The sequence below is a fragment of the Hypanus sabinus genome, chromosome 12, assembly GCF_030144855.1.
Source record: "Hypanus sabinus isolate sHypSab1 chromosome 12, sHypSab1.hap1, whole genome shotgun sequence".
Lineage (NCBI taxonomy): Eukaryota > Metazoa > Chordata > Chondrichthyes > Myliobatiformes > Dasyatidae > Hypanus > Hypanus sabinus.
In genome coordinates, this window is record NC_082717.1 from 2,568,594 (window position 1) to 2,596,276 (window position 27,683).

The following is a 27,683-nucleotide window of genomic DNA, read 5'->3' on the forward strand; positions in this document are numbered from 1 at the left end:
CAGGACAAGGTGAGACCGGTTGAGGGGGAAGGTGGGTGGGTGGAGGGAGGAGGGGCAGGACAAGGTGAGACCGGGTGAGGGGGAAGGTGGGTGGGTGGAGGGAGGAGGGGCAGAACAAGGTGAGACCGGGTGAGGGGGAAGGTGGGTGGGTGGAGGGAGAGGAGTACAAGCTGACGGGTGATAAGCGAGACCAAGTGTGGGTGGGTGGTGGAATCTGAAAGGAGAGGGTAGTGGATCATGGGAATAAGGGAAGGCTCATGAACTGATCACAGAGCACGACTAGAGTCTTTTTCAATCTATTTGTGCACAGGACAGAGGAATGAACAGTAAGCTATTCCACATCAGAACAACACAACCGTTGCCACCTCCACCGACTGAGCAATTTACCAGATTCTCCACGTTTTGTGAAACCTCAGCTGCAGCTTTGCCAGACGGTGCCTGGTACCTTCGGTTAATCCAAGTCAAGCACATCCTGTTTAACCATTTCCTAATGTGCCTGAAGATTCCAGATAGCATTGTGTGAGGAAACGTCTGAGAAAACGCAGGTACCACCAGGCACAGTGCCACACGAGTTAAATACTAAACGGGGTCAGATAGACGAGAAGAAGCCCTCCAAACAAAGGCGGCCAGTTCTGTGTCCAGACCAAGACCAGGCGGGTCTCCCCACACCCCTCACCCTCCCGCCGCCTCCTCAGTTAGAGATGGGCTTGGCCTCTCCGATCTGCACACGGCCCTGGTCCACGGCATCCATCAGGTTCTTGGAGTCCACAGCCAGCGTGTGGGCTGCCGTCAGCATCTGCTTTTTGCATTCATCCCTCAGTGAGGTGACGGCATTCTGCTGGGCCAATTTCATCTTGTTGATCAGCTCGGCGAGGTCCTTGTTCAGCAGCTTCTGGGTGCCCTCGATCTGAAAAAGACCACTCCATACTGTAGTGAATCTGTGGAATCCATTACCACAAATAACTGTGGAGAAAAGTCACTGCAGTCTGATAGGTTTTGGGGAGATGCAGGAAAACAGGGTTGAAGGGGATAATAAATTACCCATGATGGAATGGCACAGCAGACTTGATGGGCTGAATGGCTTAATTCTGCTCCTATAGCTTATGTTCTTATGTTCTTATGTTATAGGGGAGGGAAGGGTTAGATTGATCTTAGAGCAGGTTAAAAGGTCAGCACAACATTGTGGGCTGAAGGGACTGTAATGTTCTATTTCCAGCATCTGCAGAATCTCGTGTTTATTTTCATTGCTGCCTTTGTAAAAAGGACTGAAGCAGACCTGTGACTGATGTCTCCTCTACCCTCCATACCCCTCCCTAGAGTGAGGAACAGGGAGACCCTTAGAGTACTCAGAAGTGCTGTGTGGTTAGTCACAGCCGCACAGCTAGAATGAGGGATACCAGGGACAGATCGGGCCGAGCAGCCTCCCATCCTGTCACGTCCCCTCCCCCTGTCTCACCCCTCTTTCTGTCCCTGTGCAGAGTTGGAATGAAGTCTGCAAATGGGCTGGTCAGAAATTGGGAGGAGGAGCTTTGCTGGGTAAAGATTCCCACTTTGGACGGGAAGATTGTGGTTGGGGGAAGGTTGGAGGTGAGACAGGGTCACATTAGCCTGGGTGAGGTGGAGGGTGTGCTCCTCCAGCTGAGGGCTCAGCCAAACACTTCAGTAGCAAGGAGGTTGGTCAGCATGCCAGGCCCTGCATCGTGAGTGGGTTTACTTCTAGCAGCAGCACACATCTGTTCCTCTCTCCTGCATCTCTGGTTTCCAGGATGTGTATCAAAGGTTTTTAAAATGATCGGGAACAAAGTGAGTTCTCAGTTTGTTAAAAATAACGGGTTGCAGCTGGTGGAACTCACCTCTGTCCGGGATGAGGCAGGCAGTTTTGGCAGGAGCTCGTCCACACTGCTGGTCAGCTGGCGAAGTTTCATCCCCACTGTCTGGATGCAGGAGGGAGAATATCAGCATTCATAGAGTCTTTGAGTCATAGAAACGTACCACACAGAAACAGACTCTTTGTCCCATTAGCTATACCGAACGGTGATTCTGCCTAGTCCCATCAACCAGTGCCCAAACCTGGACCATGGCCCTCATACACCTCCCATCCATGTTTCTACCCAAACTTCTCTTAAGTATTGATATTGTACCACTCGTTCTATTCTCTGAGTGAAGGTCCCATTCATGTTCTCCCTAAATATTCCACCTTTTACCCTTAACCCATGACCTCTATTTCTAGGCTCAGCCAATCTCAGCAAAAAGAACCTGCTTGCAGTTACCCTGTGAATATCCCTTATAATTTTGTATACCTCTATCAAATCTTCCCTCATTCTGCCAAACTCTTATAAACATAAGAATGTAAGAAATAGGAGCAGGAGTAGGCCATCTGGCCCGTCGAGCCTGCTCCGCCATTCAATAAGATCATGGCTGATCTGGCCATGGACTCATCTCCACCTAGTTGCCTTTTCTCCATAACCCCTAATTCCCCTACTATGCAAAAGGTTATCCATCCTTGTCTTAAGTATATCTACTGAAGTAGCCTCCACTGCTTCACTGGGCAGAGAATTCCACAGATTCACCACTCTCCGGGAAAAGCAGTTCCTCCTCATCTCCATCCTAAATCTACTCCCCTGAATCTTGAGGCCATGTCCCCTAGTTCTAGTCTCACCTACCAGTGGAAGCAACTTTCCTGCCTCTATTTTATCTATCCCTTTCATACTTCTATATGTTTCTATAAGATCTCCTCTCATTCTTCTGAATTCCAGTGAGTCAGTCCCAGGCGACTCAATCTCTCTGCATAGTCTGACCCCCTCATCTCTGAAATCAACCTGGTGAACCTCCTCTGCACCCCCTCCAAAGCCAGTATATCCTTCCTCAAGTAAGGAGACCAGAATTGCACACAGTACTCCAGGTGCGGCCTCACCAGTACCCTGTACAGTTGCAGCATAACCTCCCTGTTCTGAAAATTTAATCACCCGAGCAACGAAGGCCAACATTCCATTTGCCTTCTTGATGGCCTGGGGTCCTGTCAAATCTTCTTTTCTTGTCAACTCAGTTCCCCAATTTCAGTTACCTGGATCCACAAGTTCACCCAATGAAAAATAACCCAGCTGACGATACTCCAAACACAAAATGCTAGTGAGCATTTTAGCTAGTGAGCTAGTGAGAAGTTTGGTCTGGCAGCATCGATGGAAATTAATAGATATTCAATGTTTTAGGCCGAGACACAGACATAGAAACATAGAAAACCTACAGCACAATACTGGTCCTTCGGCCCACAATGCTGTGCCAAACATACACTTACTTTAGAAATTACTAGGGTTACCCATTGCCCTCTATTTTTCTAAGCTCCATGTACTCTTAAAAGACCCTATTGTATCTGCCTCCACGCACTCACCACTCTCTGCAGAAAAACATTTACCCCAACTTCTCTGTACCTACTTCCAAGCACCTTAAAACTGTGCCCTCTCGTATTAGCCATTTCAGCCCTAGGAAAAAGCCTCTGACTATCCACACGATCAATGCCTCTCATCATCTTATACACCTCTATCAGGTCACCTCTCATCCTCTGTCGCTCCAAGGAGAAAAGGCTGAGTTCACTCAACCTATTCTTTAAGACATGCTCCCCAATCCAGGTACAATCCTTGTAAATCTCCTCTGCACCCTTTCTATGGTTTCCACATCCTTTCTGTAGTGAGACGACCAGAATTGAGCACAGTACTCCAAGTGGGGTCTGACCAGGATCCTATATAACTGCAACATTACCTCTCAGCTCCTAAATTCAATTCCACGATTAATGAAGGCCAATACACCATACGCCTTCTTAACCACAGAGTCAACTTGCGCAGTTGCTTTGAGTGTCCTATGGACTCGGACCCCAAGATCCCTCTGATCCTCCACACTGCCAAGTATCTTACCATTAATGCTATATTCTGCCATCATATTTGACCTACCAAAATGAACCACTTCACACTTACCTGGGTTGAACTCCATCTGCCACTTCTCAGCCCAGTTTTGAATCCTATCAATATCCCGCTGTAACCTCTGACAGCCCTCCACACTATCCACCACACCCAATCTTTGCATCATCAGCAAATATACTAACCCATCTCTCCACTTCCTCATCTAGTTCATTTATAAAAATGAGGAAGAGTAGGGGTCCCAGAACAGATCCCTGAGGCACACCACTGGTCACCGACCTCCATGCAGAATACGACTCGTCTACAGCCACTCTTTGCCTTCTGTGAGCAAGCCAATTTTGGATCCACAAAACAAGGTCCCCTTGGATCCCATGCCTCCTTATTTTCTCAATAAGCCTTGTATGGGGTACCTTGTCAAATGCTTTGCTGAAATCCATATACACTACATCTACTGCTCTTCCTTCATCAATGTGTTTAGCCAAATCTTCAAAAAATTCAGTCAGGCTCGTAAGGCATTTGACAAAGCCATGTTGACTATTCCTAATCATATAATGCCTCTCCATATGTTCATAAATCCTGCCTCTCAGGATCTGTTCCATCAACTTACCAACCACTGAAGTAAGACTCACAGGTCTATAATTTCCTGGGCTATCTCTACTCCCTTTCTTGAATAAGGGAACAACATCCGCAACCCTCCAGTCCTCTGGAACCTCTCCCCTCCCCACTGACGTTCTACAGAACTGAGGATCTCTCTGTGTTGAGACGTACCTTCACCAGTTGGACATACTCATCGGTTGGCAGCTTGTAAACCTGGTTCTTCAGATGCAGCACGGCCTTCACCAGTTCCATGACTAGCGGGTAGACCTTGTCGTCAGTCCGGTCCAGGTTGGCTGTTGGAGCGGCCTGGATTAGCTGGGGGAGCAAAGCACAGAAGGGTTTTTGATTGGCCAGGCCAAGGTTTGGTCAGCATGCTAGCGGACAACGATAGTGGTGGAAGGGGTTCAATGTGAGGGTTCAGACCTTCTGAGTCTTCTTTGGTGGGTGAGTGGGACACATGGAGAGGGGAACAGTCTGTCTTACACAATGTTCCCCTCTGCCTGCACAAAGTCCACTTCCCTCCATTCCCTGCTCATTTTGTACTCCAGTAAGATGGTGGTGCCCTTGGCCTCTGTGGTTCGTATGGCCAAGTATGGCCCAAGTTGTTATAGTCTATTGAATCGCATTTGTTTACAATTGCAAGACCCTGCTGGACGTTAAGAACTTAAAATAGTGGACTTGTACCCTGTCAATGAGTTGGTAATTGGTGGAGAACCTGCTGCAGCCTCCCACTGAGAGGAGTCAGTGCACGGAGGCGGTGTGCAGTCTAACAGCGAGCGATCGTTCCAGATGCTCTTCTTGTGATCACAAGACCCTGTTGGACATTGTCAATGTCCCATTCACTGATTTATTGGCAGACGGTGGGGGAGCTGTGCGGTCTTGGTCACAGCAAGGACTAGGTGTCTAGCTGAGGTGTTGCCCATTTACAGCCACCTGGAGAGAGGCATCAGAGTCGGTATGACTGTTTTTTACTGAAATTGTACATATGCGCTTGCTATCTTTTCTGTTCTGTATGTGCCTGTGTGACTGTTGGTACTGTGTGTTGCCCCTTGGCCTCAGAGTAATGCTGTCTCATTTGGCTGTGTTCATGGTGACAATTAAACTTGAACTTGAGAGGGGGAGGACAATAGATGCAGGAGTAGGCCATTCAGCCTTTCGAGCCAGCACTGCCTTTCAATGTGATCATGGCTGATCATCCACAATCAGTACCCCGTTCCTGTCTTCTCCCCATATCCCTTGACTCCACTATCTTTAAGAGCTCTATCTAACTCTTTCTTGAAAGCATCCAGAGAATTGGCCTTCACTGCCTTCTGAGGCAGAGCATACCATAGATCCACAACTCTCTGGGTGAAAAAGTTTTCCCTCAACTTCATTCTAAATGGCCTACCCCTTATTCTTAAACTGTGGCCTCTGGTTCTGGACTCCTCCAACATCGGGAACATGTTTCCTGCCTCTAGCATGTCCAATCCCTTAATAATCTTATATGTTTCAATCAGATCCCCTCTCATCCTTCTAAATTCCAGTGTATAGAAGCCCAGTCGCTCCAATCTTTCAACATATGACAGTCCCGCCATCCCGGGAATTAACCTCATGAACCTATGCCATTCGGAAACATCCTCTCCACATCCACTCTATTGAGGCCTTTCACCATTCGATTGGTTTCAATGAGGTCGCCCCTCATTCTTCTGAATTCCAGTGAGTACAGGTCCAGAGTCATCAAACACTCTTCATATGACAGACCGTGCAATCCTGGAATCATTACTGTGAACTTCTTTGGAAGCCTCTCCAGTTTCGGTACAGCTCTTCTTACAAACCCAAACCTGCTCACAATATTCCTAGTGAAGCCTCACCAGTGCTTTATGAAATCTCGGCATTACATCCTTGTTTTTATATTCTAGTTCTGCACACGTGGATATGTAGAGAATGCAGGGAGCTGGACATGGTTTGGGCAGAAGAGATTTGTTTAAAGCAGTAATTCGTTGAGCCCACCACTGTGGGCTGCAGGGCCTGTTGCTGTGCTGAACTGTTGTTTGTTAAAGAATACACATGCTTCGTTCCAGACACTCACCGGTGGGTTCTTCCTCGGGGGTTTCTCTGGGGCCGCTGTGAACTCTGCTGTAAAGAGAATGAATGGAATCAGTCTGCACCAACAGTAACAAGCACACATTAACACACACACCACAGACAAACACACACTCTCACCACCCACACAAGCACACATTAATACCCTCAGGAAACACACAGAAAACACATTGGGTTTCTATGCCAGTTTTCCACTCTGTATTCCCATCCCTGACGCCGGTTTACAGACCAGGGTTTCCCTGTACACCTATCCCTAATCCCAGTCTACAGACCAGGGTTTCCCTGTACAGCGATCCCTAATCCCAGTCTACAGACCAGGGTTTCCATGTACACCGATCCCTAATCCCAGTCTACAGACCAGAGTTTCCCTGTATACCGATCCCTGATCCCGGTCTACAGACCAGGGTTTCCATGTACACCGATCCCTGATCCCGGTCTACAGACCAGGGTTTCCATGTACAGCGATCCCTGATCCCGGTCTACAGACCAGGGTTTCCATGTACACCGATCCCTGATCCCGGTCTACAGACCAGAGTTTCCCTGTATACCGATCCCTGATCCCGGTCTACAGACCAGAGTTTCCCTGTACACCGATCCCTGATCCCGGTCTACAGACCAGAGTTTCCCTGTATACCGATCCCTGATCCCGGTCTACAGACCAGGGTTTCCATGTACACCGATCCCTGATCCCGGTCTACAGACCAGAGTTTCCCTGTATACCGATCCCTGATCCCGGTCTACAGACCAGGGTTTCCATGTACACCGATCCCTGATCCCGGTCTACAGACCAGAGTTTCCCTGTATACCGATCCCTGATCCCGGTCTACAGACCAGAGTTTCCCTGTATACCGATCCCTGATCCCGGTCTACAGACCAGGGTTTCCATGTACAGCGATCCCTGATCCCGGTCTACAGACCAGGGTTTCCATGTACACCGATCCCTGATCCCGGTCTACAGACCAGAGTTTCCCTGTATACCGATCCCTGATCCCGGTCTACAGACCAGAGTTTCCCTGTACACCGATCCCTGATCCCGGTCTACAGACCAGAGTTTCCCTGTATACCGATCCCTGATCCCGGTCTACAGACCAGGGTTTCCATGTACACCGATCCCTGATCCCGGTCTACAGACCAGAGTTTCCCTGTATACCGATCCCTGATCCCGGTCTACAGACCAGGGTTTCCATGTACACCGATCCCTGATCCCGGTCTACAGACCAGAGTTTCCCTGTATACCGATCCCTGATCCCGGTCTACAGACCAGAGTTTCCCTGTACACCGATCCCTGATCCCGGTCTACAGACCAGAGTTTCCCTGTATACCGATCCCTGATCCCGGTCTACAGACCAGAGTTTCCCTGTATACCGATCCCTGATTCTGGTCTACAGACCAGGGTTTCCATGTACACCGATCCCTGATCCCGGTCTACAGACCAGGGTTTCCCTGTATACCGATCCCTGATCCCGGTCAACAGACCAGAGTTTCCCTGTATACCGATCCCTGATCCCGGTCTACAGACCAGAGTTTCCCTGTATACCGATCCCTGATCCCGGTCTACAGACCAGGGTTTTTAGTTGCCAGTATCATGTTGTGTATTCATTCCCTGGTCCTACCACTCCAACATCCTGCGACAGAGATTCTTCTGACGGACATCAACTCTACAATGAAACTCAGACAATTCCAATTTCCTGAAGTCAGACATTTTATATCCAGGACCCTATTCCAAAATTCTAAGAATGGCTTACAAGGGTCTTCATTACAACTGGAAAATGTTTTGTATCAGACTGGAGGCATCGGATCAGGAGTGGAGTGGGGAAACAAGTAAAAGAGGTCTGGAATGGCATTGGGAAAAGGAAGAGTTATTGAGTTACAATTGGGAAGCTAGTTTGGCATTGGGTTTGGGATCAGCAATGAGGATTGAGAATAGATAAAAAATGGGAGTATGGATTGGATTGGGAGCAGGAAGGAGGAATGGGTATGGGATGAGGAATGGGCTTGTACAAGCATAGAAACATAGAAAATAGGTGCAGGAGTAGGCCATTCGGCCCTTTGAGCCTGCACCGCCATTCAGTATGATCATGGCTGATCATCCAACTCAACTGTTTCCTGTGGCAGAGAATTCCACAGATTCACCACTCTCTGTGTTTTTCCTCATCTCGGTCCTAAAAGGCTTCCCCTTTATCCTTAAACTGTGACCCCTCGTTCTGGACTTCCCCAACATTGGAAACAATCTTCCTGCATCTAGCCTGTCCAATCCCTTTAGAATTTTATATGTTTCAATAAGATTCTCCCTCAATCTTCTAAATTCCAGTGAGTATAAGCCTAGTCGATCCAGTCTTTCTTCATATGAAAGTCCTGCCATCCCAGGAATCAATCTGGTGAACCTTCTCTGTACTCCCTCTATGGCAAGAATGTCTTTCCTCAGATTAGGGGACCAAAACTGCACACAATATTCTAGGTGCAGTCTCACCAAGGCCTTGTACAACTGCAGTAGAACCTCCCTGCTCCTGTACTCAAATCCTTTTGCTATGAATGCCAACATACCATTTGCCTTTTTCACCACCTGCTGTACCTGCATGCCCACCTTCAATGACTGGTGTACAATGACACCCAGGTCTCGTTGCACCTCCCCTTTTCCTAATCGGCCACCGCTCAGATAATAATCTGTTTTCTTGTTCTTGCAACCAAAGTGGATAACCTCACATTTATCCACATTAAATTGCATCTGCCATGAATTTGCCCACTCACCTAACCTATCCAAGTCACCCTGCATCCTCTTAGCATCCTCCTCACAGCTAACATCACTGCCCAGCTTTGTGTCATCCGCAAACTTGGAGATGCTGCATTTAATTCCCTCGTCTAAATCATTAATATATATTGTAAACAACTGGGGTCCCAGCACTGAGCCTTGCGGTACCCCACTAGTCACTGCCTGCCATTCTGAAAAGGTCCCGTTTACTCCCACTCTTTGCTTCCTGTCTGCCAACCAATTCTCTGTCCACATCAATACCATACCCCCAATACCATGTGCTTTAAGTTTGCACACTAATCTCCTGTGTGGGACCTTGTCAAAAGCCTTTTGAAAATCCAAATATACCACATCCACTGGCTCTCCCCTATCCACTCTACTAGTTACACCTTCAAAAAATTCTATAAGATTCGTCAGACATGATTTTCCTTTCACAAATCCCTGCTGACTTTGTCCGATGATTTCACCTCTTTCCAAATGTGCTGTTATCACATCTTTGATAACCGACTCTAGCATTTTCCCCACCACCGATGGGTCTATAATTGGTCTATAACTGGTCTATAATTCCCCGGTTTCTCTCTCCCTCCTTTTTTAAAAAGTGGGGTTACATTAGCCACCCTCCAATCCTCAGGAACTAATCCAGAATCTAAGGAGTTTTGAAAAATTATCACTAATGCATCCACTATTTCTTGGGCTACTTCCTTAAGCACTCTGGGATGCAGACCATCTGGCCCTGGGGATTTATCTGCCTTTAATCCCTTCAATTTACCTAACACCACTTCCCTACTAACATGTATTTCCCTCAGTTCCTCCATCTCACTAGACCCTCAGTCCCTTACTATTTCCAGAAGATTATTTATGTCCTCCTTAGTGAAGACAGAACCAAAATAGTTATTCAATTGGTCTGCCATGTCTTTGGATCTATGTCTATGATCAATTCACCTGTTTCTGACTGTAAAGGACCTACATTTGTCTTGACCAATCTTTTTCTTTTCACTTATCTATAAAATCTTTTACAGTCAGTAAAAAGGTTCCCTGCCAGCTTTCTCTCATAATCTTTTTTCCCTTTCCTAATTAAGCCCTTTGTCCTCCTCTACTGGTCTCTGAATTTCTCCCAGTCCTCAGGTGTGCCGCTTTTTTTTTGCTAATTTATGTGTTTCTTCTTTGGACTTGATACGATCCCTAATTTCCCTTGTCAGCCACGGGTGCACTATCTTCCCTGGTTTATTCTTTTGCCAAACTGCGATGAACAATTGTTGTAGTTCGTCCATGCGATCTTTAAATGCTTGCCATTGCATATCCACCATCAACCCTTTAAGTATCATTTGCCAGTCTATCTTAGCTAATTTACGTCTCATACCTTCAAAATTACCCTTCTTTAAGTTCAGAACCTTTGTTTCTGAATTAACTATGTCACTCTCCATCTTAATGAAGAATTCCACCATATTATGATCACTCTTACCCAAGGGGCCTCGCACGACAAGATTGCTAACTAACCCTTCCTCATTGCTTAATACCCAATCTAGAGTGGCCTGCTCTCTAGTTGGTTCCTCGACATGTTGCTTCAGAAAACCATCCTGCATATATTCCAAGAAATCCTCTTCCTCAGCACCCTTACCAATTTGGTTCACCCAGTCTATATGTAGATTGAAGTCACCCATTATAACTACTGTTCTTTTATTGCACGCATTTCTAATTTCCTGTTTAATGCCATCCCCAACCTCACTACTACTGTTAGGTGTCCTGTACAGAACTCCCACCAGCGTTTTCTGCCCCTTAGTGTTATGCAGCTCTACCCATATCGATTCCACATCCTCCAGGCTAATGTCCTTCCTATCTATTGCGTTAATCTCCTCTCTCACCAGCAACGCTACCCCACCTCCTTTTCCTTCCTGTCTATCCCTCCTGAATATTGAATATCTCTGGATGTTGAGCTCCCATCCTTGGTCACCCCGCAGGCATGTCTCTGTGATCTCAACTGTATCATATTCATAAATGACTATCTGCACATTCAATTCATCAACCTTGTTACGAATGCTCCTCGCATTGACACACAAAGCCTTCAGGCTTGTTTTTACAACACTCTTAGCCCTTATACAATTATGTTGAAAAGTGGCTCTTTTTGCTTTTTGCCCTGGATTTGCCTGCCTGCCACTTTTACTTTTCACCTTACTACTTTTTGCTTCTGCCCTCTTTTACACCCCTCTGTCTCTCTGCACTTGTTCCCATCCCCCTGCCACATTAGTTTAAATCCTCCTGAACAGCAGTAGCAAACGCTCCCCCTAGGACATTGGTTCCAGTCCAGCCCAGGTGCAGACTGTCCTGTTTATACCAGTCCCACCTCCCCCAGAACTGGTTCCAATGCCCTAGAAATTTGAATCCCTCCCCCTTGCACCATTTTTCAAGCCACGTATTCATGTGAATGGGCTTGGTAACAGAAAGGGTTTTTGGGAATGGGATTGATCTTAGCAAGTGGGGTTTGGGAATGGGAGTAGGACTGGGAAGTGTGTTTGAGAATAGGATCGGGACCAGGAGGTGGGGTTTGGCAATGTGATTGCGACCAGGAAGTAGGGTTTGGGAATGGAATTGGGAGGAGTGGGAATGGGAATTTGAATGGAATTGGATGTCAGGGTGGGATTGCGATTAGGAACAGAAATGAGGTTTTGGGATTGGGAACAAGGTATGATGGGGGCCCAGTTCAGCACAACATGTGCACAGTTAATTTCTGCAGTCTGTCACACAGGACAGATCACCTGCAAAACTGATACTCACTATAACTCGTCTCCCGGTCACTCTCCTGAGGAGAAAAACACAGACACGTTAGTTCAGCAACTGTTACCTCATTGGTTGTCACCTTTATAATTATCACCTCGGCAATCCTCACCTTGGAGATCGTCACCTCGGAGATTGTCATCTTGGAAAATAACCGTCCCTTCGACAATCGTCACCTCGGCAATCGTCACCTCGGTGATTGTCACCTTGATAACCGTCCCTTCGACAATTATCACCTCGGCAATCGTCACCTCGGCAATCGTCACCTCGGTGATTGTCACCTTGATAACCGTCCCTTTGACAATTATCACCTCGGCAATTGTCACTTGGGCAATCGTCACCTTGGAGATCGTCACCTCGGAGATTGTCATCTTGGAAAATGTCACCTCGGTGATTGTCACCTTGATAACCGTCCCTTCGACAATTATCACCTCGGCAATCGTCACCTCGGTGATTGTCACCTTGATAACCGTCCCTTCGACAATTATCACCTCGGCAATCGTCACCTCGGTGATTGTCACCTTGATAACCGTCCCTTCGACAATTATCACCTCGGCAATCGTCACCTCGGTGATCGTCACCTCGGTGATTGTCACCTTGATAACCGTCCCTTCGACAATTATCACCTCGGCAATCGTCACCTCGGCAATCGTCACCTCGGTGATTGTCACCTTGATAACCGTCCCTTCGACAATTATCACCTCGGCAATCGTCACCTTCACATTCATCACCTCGGCAATTGTCACTTGGGCAATCGTCACCTTGGTAATTATCAGAACTATACACCAACAAAGACTGACAAACAACAAACGTGCAAAAGAAGACAAATCATGCAAATAATAAATACATCGATAATAATATTGAGACCATGAGCTGTATAGGCCTTCAAGTTGTTTGCCCAGTTTCCCTGTTTCATACTTTGGCTGTTTGGCTTATTTGCACAATTGTTTGGTTGTGCAAATGTTTGCTGATCAATTGCACAATTGTTTAGTTGTTTGGTTAATATGCACAATTTGTCTTTCACACTTTGGTTGTCAGTCTTTGGCAGGTATCGTTTAATCTACATTCTATTTTATTTCATTATTTTGTAGTAAATGCTTCAAGAGAATGAATCTTAGAGTTGTAAATGATGACACACACATACTTTGATTGTAACTTTACTTTGACCTTTGACGGTTTCTAACCAGAGGTTTGTGGAACTGATTGGCGATTTAAGGGTGAGCAACCTTTGTGTGACATTAATTCCCGGCGACCCACCCTGAACTGTAAAAGGTTTAATCACCACAGTGAGGGCAGTCACGGTGTGCAGGGCAAAACTTGCCATCATTCACACATAAATATGCATTCACTTTGAAAGCAGGTGCCATTGAAGAAGAAAGCCTTACATTTTGTGACTGGTTGTCATTCGGAGCCTAGGAGAGAGAGAGAAGAACGAGAGTGAATTCACACAGCGAGACAAGACAATTGAACATCGAACAGTCCAGCACAGGAACAGGCCCTTCAGCCCACAATATTGTGCCAAGGCAAGTAAATTAATAATTAAATGGTCAACTAAACTAATTCCTTCTCCCTGCACAAAGTCCATATCCTTCCATTTTCCTCACGTCCATGTGCCTAGCTAAGCGTCTCTTAAATGTCCCTGATGTGTCTGCCTCTACCTCCACCCCAGGCAGGGCATTCCCAGTACCCACCACTCTCTGTGTTTTTAAAAAAAAATTGCCTCTCACATCTTCTTTGAAATTACCTCCTCTCACCTAAAATGCATGCCCTCTGGTGTTAGACATTTCAACTTTGGGAGAAAGATACTGTCTGTCAGCTCTCTCTATGCTCCTTATAATCCTATAAACTTCTTGGTCTGAAGCTTCTGGTTTTAAGAAGGTGCTCAGGACTATCCCTGGATTTATCTGTTTGACAATCCACAACAAGATCATTTTAGCTACTCTCTGATGTCAAAGTGAGCCATCACCCAGGGATAATATGGAGAATAGTTAAAGTTTGCCTTAGGGAGGCTGCAGAGGAGGTTCACCAAGGGATGTTGACAGCATGTCTTATGAGGAAAGTTTGAGTGAGCATGGGTGAAGGAGGGTGAGGGATGTCAAGACAGAGGTGTTCTATGTTCTAGAAGGTCCAGAGCCTTCCCAATCCATCGGGATTGTTCCACACACTGCCTCAGAGTAAGACCTCTCAACGAGATTCAGCCATAATGAAATGACAGAAATGGGCCAAAGGGCCTAATTCTGCTCCTATGGTCTTATGGTTGGGGGTTTAGTAGACAGCGAAGAAGACAATCAAAGCTTGCAACAGGATCTGGACCAGCTAATGAAACTGGCTGAAAAATGGCAAGTGTGAGATGTTGCACTTTGAGAGGACACCAGGGTAGGACTTTCACAATGAATGGTATGCCATTGAGGTCCTTGGCAGGAGGACAGAGGGATCAGGAATACAGTTCTACAGGTTGTGTAGTGGTTTGCATGATGCTATTACAGCACAGGCCATTGGATTTCAGAGTTCAGTTCCACTGCTGTCTACAAGGAGATGGCACGATCTCCCTATGACCACATTGGTTTTCTCCGAGTTACCAGTTAGTAGCTTAATTGGTCATTGCAAATTGTCCTGTGATTAGGCTAGGGTTAAGTAGATGGGCAACATAGAAACATAGAAAACCTACAGCACAATACAGGCTCTTCTGCCCACAATGCTGTACCGAACATGTCCTTACTTTAGAAATTATCTAAGGTTACCCTCAGCCCTCTATTTTTCTAAACTCCATGTACCTATCCAGGAGTCTCTTAAAAGACTCTATTGTTTCCGACTCCGCCACCATTGTTGGCAGCCCATTCTATGCACTCACTACTCCCTGAGTAAAAAACTTACCCCTGACATCTCCTCTGTACCTACTTCCAAGCACCTTAAAACTGTGTCCCCTTGTGTTAATCATTTCAGCCCTGGTAAAAAAGCCCTGGGCTGCTGGGGAGTGAGAAGTGTTGTATCTGAAGGGCCTGTTCTGTACTGTATGTAAAAGGGATGACTCAGGTCCTGAACCAATATACTGAGTGTAGGAGATGGGATGTTCTGTTGAAGTTGCGTAAGATGTTGGTGAGTCTGAATCTGGAGTGCGGTGCACTCTTCTGCTCACCTACCTACAGGAAAGGTGTAAATGAGGTGGAGAGAGCGCAGAGAGAATTAACAAGCATATTGCCAGGATTTGAGGACCTGGGTTATAGGGAAAGGATGAATAGGTTAGGACTTTATTCCCTAGGATGCAAGGGGATGAGGGGAGATTTGCTAGACTTATATAGAATTATGAGGGGTATAGATAGGGTAAATGCAAGCAGGCTTTTTCCACTGAGGTTCGGTGGGTCAACAACCAAAGGTCATAGGTTAAGAGTGAAAAGTGAACAGCTTAAGGGGAACTTGAGGGAAAACTTCTTAACTCAGAGGTTGTGAGAGTGTGGAATGGGCTGCTAATGGAAATGGTGGATGTGGAGATCGATTTCAACATGTAAGAGAAATTTGGATAGGTTAATGGATGGCAGGGATATGCAGGACTACAGTACAGGTCGGGTGATGGGACGAGACATATTCATGTTTGGCATGGTCGACATGAGCCGGAGGGCTTGTTTCTATGCTGTAGTACTTGACGACACTGCAGAGAGGAGCAGGCAAATGTGAGAGTGGTGTGATTATGTCGGTGACTTACCAATAGCTTCTCCTCCTTCTCCAGCCACTTCCTGTCCTCCGCCATTTCCCGTTGCTGCTGTTTGATCCTCTCCTGGAGTTTGGCTTGTTCCAACTCCCACAGTTTCTGCGCATCTTCCTTGTTGTTAATCTCTCCGATGAAATCTGCTTCCTACACACACAGGGAGCTATGGTCAGATTCAATCAGAAATGCTGGGGGTCAACAAGACCCGGTGGTCCTTCGGAAAATTCCAATCAGAAGAAGGAGCTTGTATGAGGTGTGATGTAGGGTGTGTAAGTGCAAATGTTCATATGGTGCAGGTGTCTAAACCAGGCGTGTAGGTGTGTAAAACAACTTATTACTACCCTGTGAGTAAACACTCACCACTACCCTGTGAGTAAACGCTCACCACTACCCTGTGAGTAAACGCTCACCACTACCCTGTGAGTAAACGCTCACCACTTCCCTGTGGGTAAACGTTCACCACTACCCTGTGAGTAAACGCTCACCACTACCCTGTGGGTAAACGCTCACCACTACCCTGTGGGTAAACGCTCACCACTACCCTGTGAGTAAACGCTCACCACTACCCTGTGAGTAAACGCTCACCACTACCCTGTGAGTAAACGCTCACCACTACCCTGTGAGTAAACGCTCACCACTTCCCTGTGAGTAAACGCTCACCACTACCCTGTGGGTAAACGCTCACCACTACCCTGTGAGTAAACGTTCACCACTACCCTGTGGGTAAACGCTCACCACTTCCCTGTGAGTAAACACTCACCACTACCCTGTGAGTAAACGCTCACCACTACCCTGTGAGTAAACGCTCACCACTACCCTGTGAGTAAACGCTCACCACTTCCCTGTGAGTAAACGCTCACCACTACCCTGTGGGTAAACGCTCACCACTACCCTGTGAGTAAACGCTCACCACTACCCTGTGGGTAAACGCTCACCACTACCCTGTGAGTAAACGCTCACCACTACCCTGTGGGTAAACGCTCACCACTACCCTGTGGGTAAACGCTCACCACTACCCTGTGGGTAAACGCTCACCACTTCCCTGTGAGTAAACGCTCACCCCTACCCTGTGAGTAAACGCTCACCACTACCCTGTGAGTAAACACTCACCACTACCCTGTGGGTAAACTCTCACCACTACCCTGTGAGTAAACGCTCACCACTACCCTGTGAGTAAACGCTCACCACTACCCTGTGAGTAAACGGTCACCACTACCCTGTGAGTAAACGCTCACCACTACCCTGTGGGTAAACGCTCACCACTACCCTGTGAGTAAACACTCACCACTACCCTGTGGGTAAACGCTCACCACTACCCTGTGAGTAAACGCTCACCACTACCCTGTGAGTAAACGCTCACCACTACCCTGTGAGTAAACGCTCACCACTACCCTGTGGGTAAACGCTCACCACTACCCTGTGAGTAAACGTTCACCACTACCCTGTGAGTAAACGCTCACCACTACCCTGTGAGTAAACGCTCACCACTACCCTGTGGGTAAACGCTCACCACTACCCTGTGGGTAAACGCTCACCACTACCCTGTGAGTAAACGTTCACCACTACCCTGTGGGTAAACGCTCACCACTACCCTGTGAGTAAACGCTCACCACTACCCTGTGGGTAAACGCTCACCACTACCCTGTGAGTAAACGCTCACCACTACCCTGTGGGTAAACGCTCACCACTACCCTGTGGGTAAACGCTCACCACTACCCTGTGGGTAAACGCTCACCACTACCCTATGAGTAAACGCTCACCACTACCCTGTGGGTAAACGCTCACCACTACCCTGTGGGTAAACGCTCACCACTACCCTGTGGGTAAACGCTCACCACTACCCTATGAGTAAACGCTCACCACTACCCTGTGAGTAAACGCTCACCACTACCCTGTGGGTAAACGCTCACCACTACCCTGTGGGTAAACGCTCACCACTACCCTGTGGGTAAACGCTCACCACTACCCTATGAGTAAACGCTCACCACTACCCTGTGGGTAAACGCTCACCACTACCCTGTGGGTAAACGCTCACCACTACCCTATGAGTAAACGCTTACCACTACCCTGTGAGTAAACGCTCACCACTTCCCTGTGAGTAAACGCTCACCACTTCCCTGTGAGTAAACGGTCACCACTACCCTGTGAGTAAACGCTCACCACTACCCTGTGAGTAAACGCTCACCACTACCCTGTGGGTAAACGCTCACCACTACCCTGTGAGTAAACGCTCACCACTACCCTGTGAGTAAACGCTCACCACTACCCTGTGGGTAAACGCTCACCACTACCCTGTGAGTAAACGCTCACCACTACCCTGTGAGTAAACGTTCACCACTACCCTGTGGGTAAACGCTCACCACTACCCTGTGGGTAAACGCTCACCACTTCCCTGTGAGTAAATGTTCACCACTACCCTGTGAGTAAATGTTCACCACTACCCTGTGGGTAAACGCTCACCACTACCCTGTGAGTAAACGTTCACCACTACCCTGTGGGTAAACGCTCACCACTACCCTGTGGGTAAACGCTCACCACTACCCTGTGAGTAAATGTTCACCACTACCCTGTGAGTAAACGTTCACCACTACCCTGTGAGTAAACGCTCACCACTACCCTGTGAGTAAACGTTCACCACTACCCTGTGAGTAAACGTTCACCACTACCCTGTGAGTAAACGTTCACCACTACCCTGTGAGTAAACGTTCACCACTACCCTGTGAGTAAATGTTCACCACTACCCTGTGGGTAAACGCTCACCACTACCCTGTGGGTAAACGCTCACCACTACCCTGTGAGTAAACGCTCACCCCTACCCTGTGAGTAAACGTTCACCACTACCCTGTGGGTAAATGCGCACCACTACCCTGTGGGTAATTGTTCACCACTACCCTGTGGGTAAATGCGCACCACTACCCTGTGGGTAAATGCTCACCACTACCCTGTGGGCAAACGCTCACCATTTCTCTGGACAACCTCTTACTTCTACTCTGTTGTTCATCATTCACCACACACCTTGTTTGGATATCCACTCCCTACTCTGAACTTACTGCATAAAGCCCATCCATCATTATGAACCTCCATCTCCCAGGACATGCCCTCTTCTCATTGATACCATCACGAAATTGGTACAGGAGACTTAGGCCCCTCACTCAATATTTCAGGAACAGCCTCTTGCCCTGTATCATCAGAGAATACTACCTCACTGTTTATTTTCCTTTCTTTTGTATTGCTTATTGAAATATCATTTTTATTCATACTTATTGTAATTTATAGATATTATTATGGCTTGCAATGTCCAGCTGCTGCCCCACTACAAATTTTGCAATGTATTCCAATGACATTAAAGCTGATTCTCAGTCTGATCGAAAGTCACTTTCAAGGATTCATTACAACCCCTGTCGCACACATAAAATGGTGGAGGAACTCTGCAGGCCAGGCAGCATCTATGCAAAAGAGCCCTGCTCCTATCCTGCTGAAGCAACTCAACCGTACTCTCTTCCATAGATGCTGCCTGGCCTGCTGAGTTCCTCCAGCACTTTCTATGTATTGCTTACATTTCCAGCATTTTCTCTTGAATAAACCAATTACAATTGCATATCCCCACTACCTTCTGCGTGAAAATGCCCTGCTCGGGGTTTGTATGTGTCCTCTCTCACCTTTCATCAATGTCCTGTGTTTTCTTACTTCCTGACCTTGTGGATAAGACTCTGACTGTTCAATGTATCCCCTAATAATCTGAATAAGATCACCCCTCAGCCTCATCTGCTCATGTCCCAACTTGTCAAGTCTCTCCTTACAGCTTCAGTCCTATTACATCCTTGGGAATCTCTTCTACATCCTCTCCAATTTGATGACATACCAGACTGTACACACCACTCCAAGTGTGGCCTTGTACAGGTAGGGGTGGGGTGGGGTGAGGTGGGGTGTGTGTGTGTGTGTGTACGTGTGTGTGTGTGTGTGTGTGTGTGTGTACGTGTGTGTGTGTGTGTGTGTGTGTGTGTGTGTGTGTGTGTGTGTGTGTGTGTGTGTGTGTGTGTGTGTGTGTGTGTGTGTGTGTGTGTACGTGTACTCAGTACCCTATCCAGTGAAGACACATGTGCCTTGCCTTCCCCTGTTTCACCACCCTAATTCACCATCTCTAATTTCAGGGGACTTGGCAGAAGGCTGGCTTGATAATTACTGTTTTCATTATTGTCAATTACTTTACCTTTTATACAAATCGTTTCAATGATTGATTTTTGTTGTATGTTGTACCCTGACCAGCAAACTCCTCATGCAGGTAAATGTACATGGCAAATAGAAGTGACCCTTCACCTTTGATGCACCCACACCCACACTCGCACTCACACTCATACCCACACCCGCACCCACACTCGCACTCACACCCACACTCGCACTCATACTTGCACTCACACCCGCACTCACACCCGCACCCGCACCCACACCCGCACCCGCACCCACACCCACACTCGCACTCGCACTCATACCCACACCCACACCCGCACCCGCACCCACACCCACACTCGCACTCGCACTCATACCCACACCCACACCCGCACCCGCACCCACACCCACACTCGCACTCGCACTCATACCCACACCCACACCCGCACCCGCACCCACACCCACACTCGCACTCACACTCATACCCACACCCGCACCCACACCCGCACCCACACCCACACTCGCACTCGCACTCATACCCACACCCACACCCGCACCCGCACCCACACCCACACTCGCACTCACACTCATACCCACACCCGCACCCACACTCGCACCCGCACCCACACTCGCACTCATACTTGCACTCACACCCGCACCCACACCCACACTCGCACTCACACTCATACCCACACCCGCACCCACACTCGCACCCGCACCCACACTCGCACTCATACTTGCACTCACACCCGCACTCACACCCGCACCCACACTCGCACTCACACTCATACCCACACCCGCACCCACACCCACACTCGCACTCATACTTGCACTCACACCCGCACTCACACCCGCACCCACACCCACACTCGCACTCACACTCATACCCACACCCGCACCCACACTCGCACCCGCACCCACACTCGCACTCATACTTGCACTCACACCCGCACTCACACCCGCACCCGCACCCACACCCACACTCGCACCCGCACCCACACCCACACCCACACTCGCACCCGCACCCACACCCGCACTCGCACCCGCACCCGCACCCACACCCGCACCCGCACCCGCACCCGCACCCGCACCCGCACCTGCACCCGCACTCACACCCGCACTCACACTCACACGGGTGGCATGATCAGTACAGAGCATAGCAGCTCCAGTGATCGGAGTTCAATTCCCAACACAATCTGTAAGGAGGTGATATGTTCTCCCCATGACTGTGTGGTTTCCTCTCTCATTCCAAAGACGTACGGGTTGGAGTTACTCAGTGGTGGGCACGCTATGTTGGCACCAAAACTGTGGCAACACTTGCGGGTTGTCCCCAGCATGTATCTGAGACTGTGTTCCTTGTTGATACAAGCAACGCATTTCACTGTTTGTTTGGATGTACCTGTAACAAATAAAACTAATCGTTCTACACACACATACAGACATGGACAGACAGACAGACACACACACACCACTGCAACACGTCCAGACACAAGCAGGCTGCTTACCCGCATGCTGAGCCTTCTGAACGGCTTGGGGGACCTGGGGCTGGTCTCTGTGGAGTCCCCTGGGGCCTGGTTACTGGGTGAGCAGGGGAGGTGAGGTGAGCTGGCACAGAGCGACTCAGGAACCTGAGCGAGGCAGACGACACACAGATCAAAGCAGTCAGTGACGAGGCAGGACACACAGAGAGAGCAGACAGGAGCATGGAGAGCCAGCACGTTGTGGCTCAACAACAGGTGAACACAGCGCCATCTCTCTCCTCCACACTGACATCGAATCTGTAAGCAAGGACTGGAAAAGCACAGACCTAACAGACGGGTGCAGTTCGATGAAACGCGGTGAACTGCCTTCTCCTGTGGGACCTCCCCAGCCTGCTTCTCCAAGTGGCCTTGGACCAACCTAGGCACTCAGCACTAACAAGACAAGAGGCCAATGCTGCTGTTGTCTGCGAGGTTTCTCTGAGGTCTGAGGAATGTTTGTCAAGCGATCCATAATCTTACAGACCTGGCAGACAGATCCCATGAAAACCTCAGCTATTGCTGGCCACTCAGCTGGCCTGTCTCTCCCCCTTGTCTGAGATGCACATAACATTAGAACATCAGGTCTAGCCCGTCGAGCCTGCTCCACCATTCAATAAAAACATGGCTGATCTGGCCGTGGATTCATCTCTACCTACCCCCCTTTCCCCAGAACCCTCGATTCCCCTGCAGTGCAAAAACCTACTTCTGCATCTTCAATGAGAAAGCTTCAACTGCTTCCCTGGGCAGTGAGTTCTGTAGATTCACTATTCTCTGGGAAGAGCAGTTCCTTCTCAGGGGATCATTTTAAGGTGCTTGGAAATAGGTACCGAGGGGATGTCAGGGGTAAGTTTTCCACACACAGAGCGGTGAGTGTGTGGAATGGGCTGCTGGCAACGGTGGTAGAGGTGGATACGACAGGGTCTTTTAGGAAATTCTTAAATAGGTACAAGGAGCTTAGCAAAATAGAGGGCTACGTGGTAGGGAAATTCTAGGCAGTTTCTAGAGTAGGTTACATGGTCAGCACAACATTGTGGGCCGAAGGGCCTTAATGTGCTGTAGATTTCTAGCTCAATCCTGAATCTATTCCCCCGCATATTGAGGCTCTGTCGCCCAGTTCTCGTCTCACTCACCAATGGAAACAATTTTCCTGCCTTGATCTAATCCATCCATGTCATAATTTTATATGTTTCTATCAGATTCCCTCTCATTCTAGTGAGTACAGTCCCAGGTGACTCAATCTTTCCTCATAGTCTAACCCCCTCACCTCCAGAACCATCTTGGTGAATCTCCTCAGCATTTCTCCTCTTTCATTTCCTCTGTTCCATTTCTCCTTTCTTCACAGGCCTGCCTCCTTTCTATCCAACCCTCTCCTTGTACAGGTGAGATCAATACCTCATGGGAAATTAGCAACAGGAGTCAGCCATTCATTCCAAAACTTCAGAGTACACACAGGATCTGCTCAACCTCCTCCTGGGACTAGGCTAATACAGCAGAGGGACAGGCCCTTTGGCCTACAGTTGGACAGAACCAGCTAAATTAGTAATCAAATGGCCAGTCCCTTCTGTCCACACAATGCCCATATCCGCATCGAGCTGGCTCTATCACCATCCTCGGCAGCACTTTCCAGGCACCTACCACTTCCCTGCCCCTCACATTCCCTTTAAAAGTACCTCCTCTCACCTCAAATGCACGCCCTCTGGTATAAGGCATTTCAACGTTGAGAAATAGATATTCTCTGTCTACTCTCTCTACGCCTCTCATAATCCTGTAAACTTCTATCAGAGGTACTGTACTTGAACATATACTGTAAGGACATGTTCCATACAGCATTGTGGGCTGAAGGTTCTCTATGTTTCTGTCTTCCCTCAGCCTCTGCCGCTCCACAGAAAACAATCCAAGATTGTCCAACCTCTCATTACAGCACACCCTCTAAAGCTGACAGCATCCCAGTAAGCCTCTCCAAAGCCTCAGCACCCCAGTAAGCCTCTCCAAAGCAGCACCCCAGTAAGCCTCTCCAAAGCAGCACCCCAGTAGGCCTCTCCAAAGCTGACAGCATCCCAGTAAGCCTCTCCAAAGCCTCAGCACCCCAGTAGGCCTCTCTAAATCTGACAGCATCCCAGTAAGCCTCTCCAAAGCCTCAGCACCCCAGTAGGCCTCTCTAAAGCTGACAGCATCCCAGTAAGCCTCTCCAAAGCCTCAGCACCCCAGTAGGCCTCTCCAAAGCCTCAGCACCCCAGTAAGCCTCTCCAAAGCCTCAGCACCCCAGTAAGCCTCTCTAAAGCCTCAGCATCCCAGTAAGCCTCTCCAAAGCCGCAGCATCCTCCCTGTAAAAGGGGAAACAAGACCTGTATGCAATACTCCAGATGCAGCTTAACTAGTGTTTTATAAAACTGCAGCTTAACTTCCCGACTTTTGAACTCAATGCCTCGATAAGGCAAGCATGCCTAAAGCATTCTTAACCCCCCCCCCCCCACCTCCCACCAGCCTGTGTAAGATCCCTCTGCTCATCAACACTGTTAAGGGGCTTGCCCTGAACAGTGTGTCCTCTTTCCTCACACGATAATCCCTGGGCCCAGCAATCTCTCCGGTGAATTTATGACATACTTATTGTCGAATCCTCACTGACAGCCCCTCGTAGACAAAGAGTGAACAGTTCCTATAGGATCCATCACTGTGTCTCTGGATGCTTCCCTGCTCGAGTCTAGTCCTCCTGAAATGGGTCACTCCAGCAAGTCCCCAAATCTCCAAGAGCTGAGATAGTGTGGGATGGAGCTTGATGATATATTAACTGCAGGCAAGAGAAATATTTGAGAAGGCAATCTCAGTGCCTTAACTCCCCTCCTTCTGATCTCAGAGAGGGCTAGCCCAGATCTCTAGCCCACCATAATCATACTGATCTGGGCATTGGACAGGGTCCAGAGGAGGTTCAGAAGAATCATTTCAGGAATGAAAGGGTTAATGAATGGGGAGTGTTTGGTGTCTCTAGGCACGCCCTCGCTGGAGTTCAGAAGAATGAGTGGGGATCGCCGTGAAAACTATTGAATAGTGAAAGGCCTAGAAAGATTAAATGTGGAGAGGGTATTTCCTATAGTGGTGGAGTTTGGGACCAGAGGACACAGCCTCAGAATAGAAGTACGTCCCTGGAACAAAGTTGCAGCAGAATTTAATTAGCCAGAGGGTGGTAGATCTGTGGAATTAATTGCCACCGAAGGCTGTGGAGGCCAAATGATTAAATATATTCAAAATGGGGGTGGATAGATTCTTGATTAGTCAGGGCATCGAAGGTTACAGAGAGAAGACAGGAGAGCGCACTGTGAGGGGTAAATGATCAGCCAAGACGAAATGGTGGAGCAGATTCAATGGACTAAATGGCCTAATCCTGCTCCTATATATTATGGCCCTATGGAATGCCACCTGTCCATATCTCTGGCCCCATAACCCTCCTAATCCGGGCCTAGCACTTACAATGAAGGGCTATCCCATGAACCCGCCGCAACGGGCCTCCCCAACATCGGCACCTACTTGGAACTGAAGCCCCGGATTCAGAAATGGCATTCCAGGTGGATTCTTCGCAAATCCTCTCGTTCTTGATGGCTGGAACAGAAAATGTTGAAACCAATTTAAAAATAGATAAGCAGGATACAATTCCATCCATGAAATAGTAATACAATCACCTCTGATCTGTCCCCAGGACTCACCTCCTCTTTGTCCTCATTCCCCTCCTGCCTGCTTTTTTTGCAAAAATATCCACCCCTCTTTTACATATATCTAACAGTATGGATTTGACAAGGTTCCTATTGTAAGGTAGCCTCATTCAGAAATTCAGGAGGCATGAGACCCCGAGACACTTGGAAGTGTGGATAGAGAATCAGTTTGCCCACAGAAAGCAGAGAGAGTTTGTGGATGGAGAATTTTCTGCCTGGAGGTTGGTGACCAGGAGTGTTCCACAGGGATCTATTCTGGGTCTTCTGCTCTTTGTGATGCTTATAAGTGATTTGGACGAGGAAGTGGCAAAGGACATGGAAGTTGGTGCAGTTGTCAATAGTGTAGAAGATTGCCATATATTACAACAGGACAATCACAGGGCGCAGAGCTGGGCTGAGAAGTGGCAGATGGAGTTCAACCCAGAAAACATGGAATGGTTCACTTTGAAAGACCGAATTTGAAGGCAAATTACAGGGTTAACGGAAGGATTCTTAACAGTGTGGAGGAACAAAGGGATCTTGGGGTCCACGTCCCTAGGTTCCTCAAAGTTGCCGCACACATTCATAGGGTGGTTAAGAAGGCATGTGGTGCGTTGGCTTTCAGTCACTGGGGAACTGAATTCAGCCGCAAAGTAATGTTGTAGCTCTATAAAACCCCGGTTAGACCGCACTTGGAGTATTGCGTTCATTTTTGATCCCCTCGTGACAGGAAGGATGTGGAAGCTTCAGAGAGGGTGCAGAGGAGATTTACCAGGGTGCTGCCTGGATTAGAGAGGGTGCAGAGGAGATTTACCAGGGTGCTGCCTGGGTTAGAGAGGGTGCAGAGGAGATTCACCAGGGTGCTGCCTGGATTAGAGAGGGTGCAGAGGAGATTCACCAGGGTGCTGCCTGGATTAGAGAGGGTGCAGAGGAGATTTACCAGGGTGCTGTCTGGGTTAGAGAGGGTGCAGAGGAGATTCACCAGGGTGCTGCCTGGATTAGAGAGGGTGCAGAGGAGATTCACCAGGATGCTGCCTGGATTAGAGAGGGTGCAGAGGAGATTTACCAGGATGCTGCCTGGATTAGAGAGGGTGCAGAGGAGATTTACCAGGGTGCTGCCTGGGTTAGGGAGGGTGCAGAGGAGATTCACCAGGGTGCTGCCTGGATTAGAGAGGGTGCAGAGGAGATTTACCAGGATGCTGCCTGGATTAGAGAGGGTGCAGAGGAGATTCACCAGGGTGCTGCCTGGATTAGAGAGGGTGCAGAGGAGATTTACCAGGATGCTGCCTGGATTAGAGAGGGTGCAGAGGAGATTTACCAGGGTGCTGCCTGGGTTAGAGAGGGTGCAGAGGAGATTTACCAGGATGCTGCCTGGATTAGAGAGGGTGCAGAGGAGATTTACCAGGATGCTGCCTGGGTTAGAGAGGGTGCAGAGGAGATTCACCAGGGTGCTGCCTGGATTAGAGAGGGTGCAGAGGAGATTTACCAGGGTGCTGCCTGGGTTAGAGAGGGTGCAGAGGAGATTCACCAGGGTGCTGCCTGGATTAGAGAGGGTGCAGAGGAGATTCACCAGGGTGCTGCCTGGATTAGAGAGGGTGCAGAGGAGATTTACCAGGATGCTGCCTGGATTAGAGAGGGTGCAGAGGAGATTTACCAGGGTGCTGCCTGGGTTAGGGAGGGTGCAGAGGAGATTCACCAGGGTGCTGCCTGGATTAGAGAGGGTGCAGTGGAGATTTACCAGGATGCTGCCTGGATTAGAGAGGGTGCAGAGGAGATTCACCAGGGTGCTGCCTGGATTAGAGAGGGTGCAGAGGAGATTTACCAGGATGCTGCCTGGATTAGAGAGGGTGCAGAGGAGATTTACCAGGGTGCTGCCTGGGTTAGGGAGGGTGCAGAGGAGATTCACCAGGGTGCTGCCTGGATTAGAGAGGGTGCAGTGGAGATTTACCAGGATGCTGCCTGGATTAGAGAGGGTGCAGAGGAGATTCACCAGGGTGCTGCCTGGATTAGAGAGGGTGCAGAGGAGATTTACCAGGATGCTGCCTGGATTAGAGAGGCTGCAGAGGAGATTTACCAGGGTGCTGCCTGGGTTAGAGAGGGTGCAGAGGAGATTTACCAGGATGCTGCCTGGATTAGAGAGGGTGCAGAGGAGATTTACCAGGGTGCTGCCTGGGTTAGAGAGGGTGCAGAGGAGATTGACCAGGGTGCTGCCTGGATTAGAGAGGGTGCAGAGGAGATTCACCAGGGTGCTGCCTGGATTAGAGAGGGTGCAGAGGAGATTTACCAGGATGCTGCCTGGATTAGAGAGGGTGCAGAGGAGATTTACCAGGGTGCTGCCTGGGTTAGAGAGGGTGCAGAGGAGATTTACCAGGATGCTGCCTGGATTAGAGAGGGTGCAGAGGAGATTTACCAGGATGCTGCCTGGGTTAGAGAGGGTGCAGAGGAGATTCACCAGGGTGCTGCCTGGATTAGAGAGGGTGCAGAGGAGATTTACCAGGG

At 48.6% G+C, this 27,683-nt stretch overlaps 1 protein-coding gene across 5 annotated transcripts in view; it reads right to left on the reverse strand.

Moving 5' to 3' along the window:
- Positions 1–280: 280 nt before the first annotated feature.
- The window catches only part of ptk2ba (protein tyrosine kinase 2 beta, a), a 247,775-nt gene continuing 220,372 nt past the window's right edge, over positions 281–27,683 (reverse strand). For 3 of the 5 annotated variants that reach the window (XM_059985434.1, XM_059985435.1, XM_059985433.1), the window contains exons 23-31: positions 25,024–25,095; positions 21,487–21,609; positions 15,812–15,961; positions 13,497–13,523; positions 12,112–12,136; positions 6,577–6,623; positions 4,680–4,823; positions 1,854–1,934; positions 281–907 (exon numbers count right to left, since the gene is read on the reverse strand). In XM_059985434.1, coding sequence (XP_059841417.1) covers positions 692–907; positions 1,854–1,934; positions 4,680–4,823; positions 6,577–6,623; positions 12,112–12,136; positions 13,497–13,523; positions 15,812–15,961; positions 21,487–21,609; positions 25,024–25,095 — 885 coding nt within the window. In that variant the 3' untranslated portion in view covers positions 281–691. The remainder of the gene's footprint in view (positions 908–1,853; positions 1,935–4,679; positions 4,824–6,576; positions 6,624–12,111; positions 12,137–13,496; positions 13,524–15,811; positions 15,962–21,486; positions 21,610–25,023; positions 25,096–27,683) is intronic. The other 2 variants (XM_059985436.1, XM_059985437.1) reach the window with 2 other exon arrangements.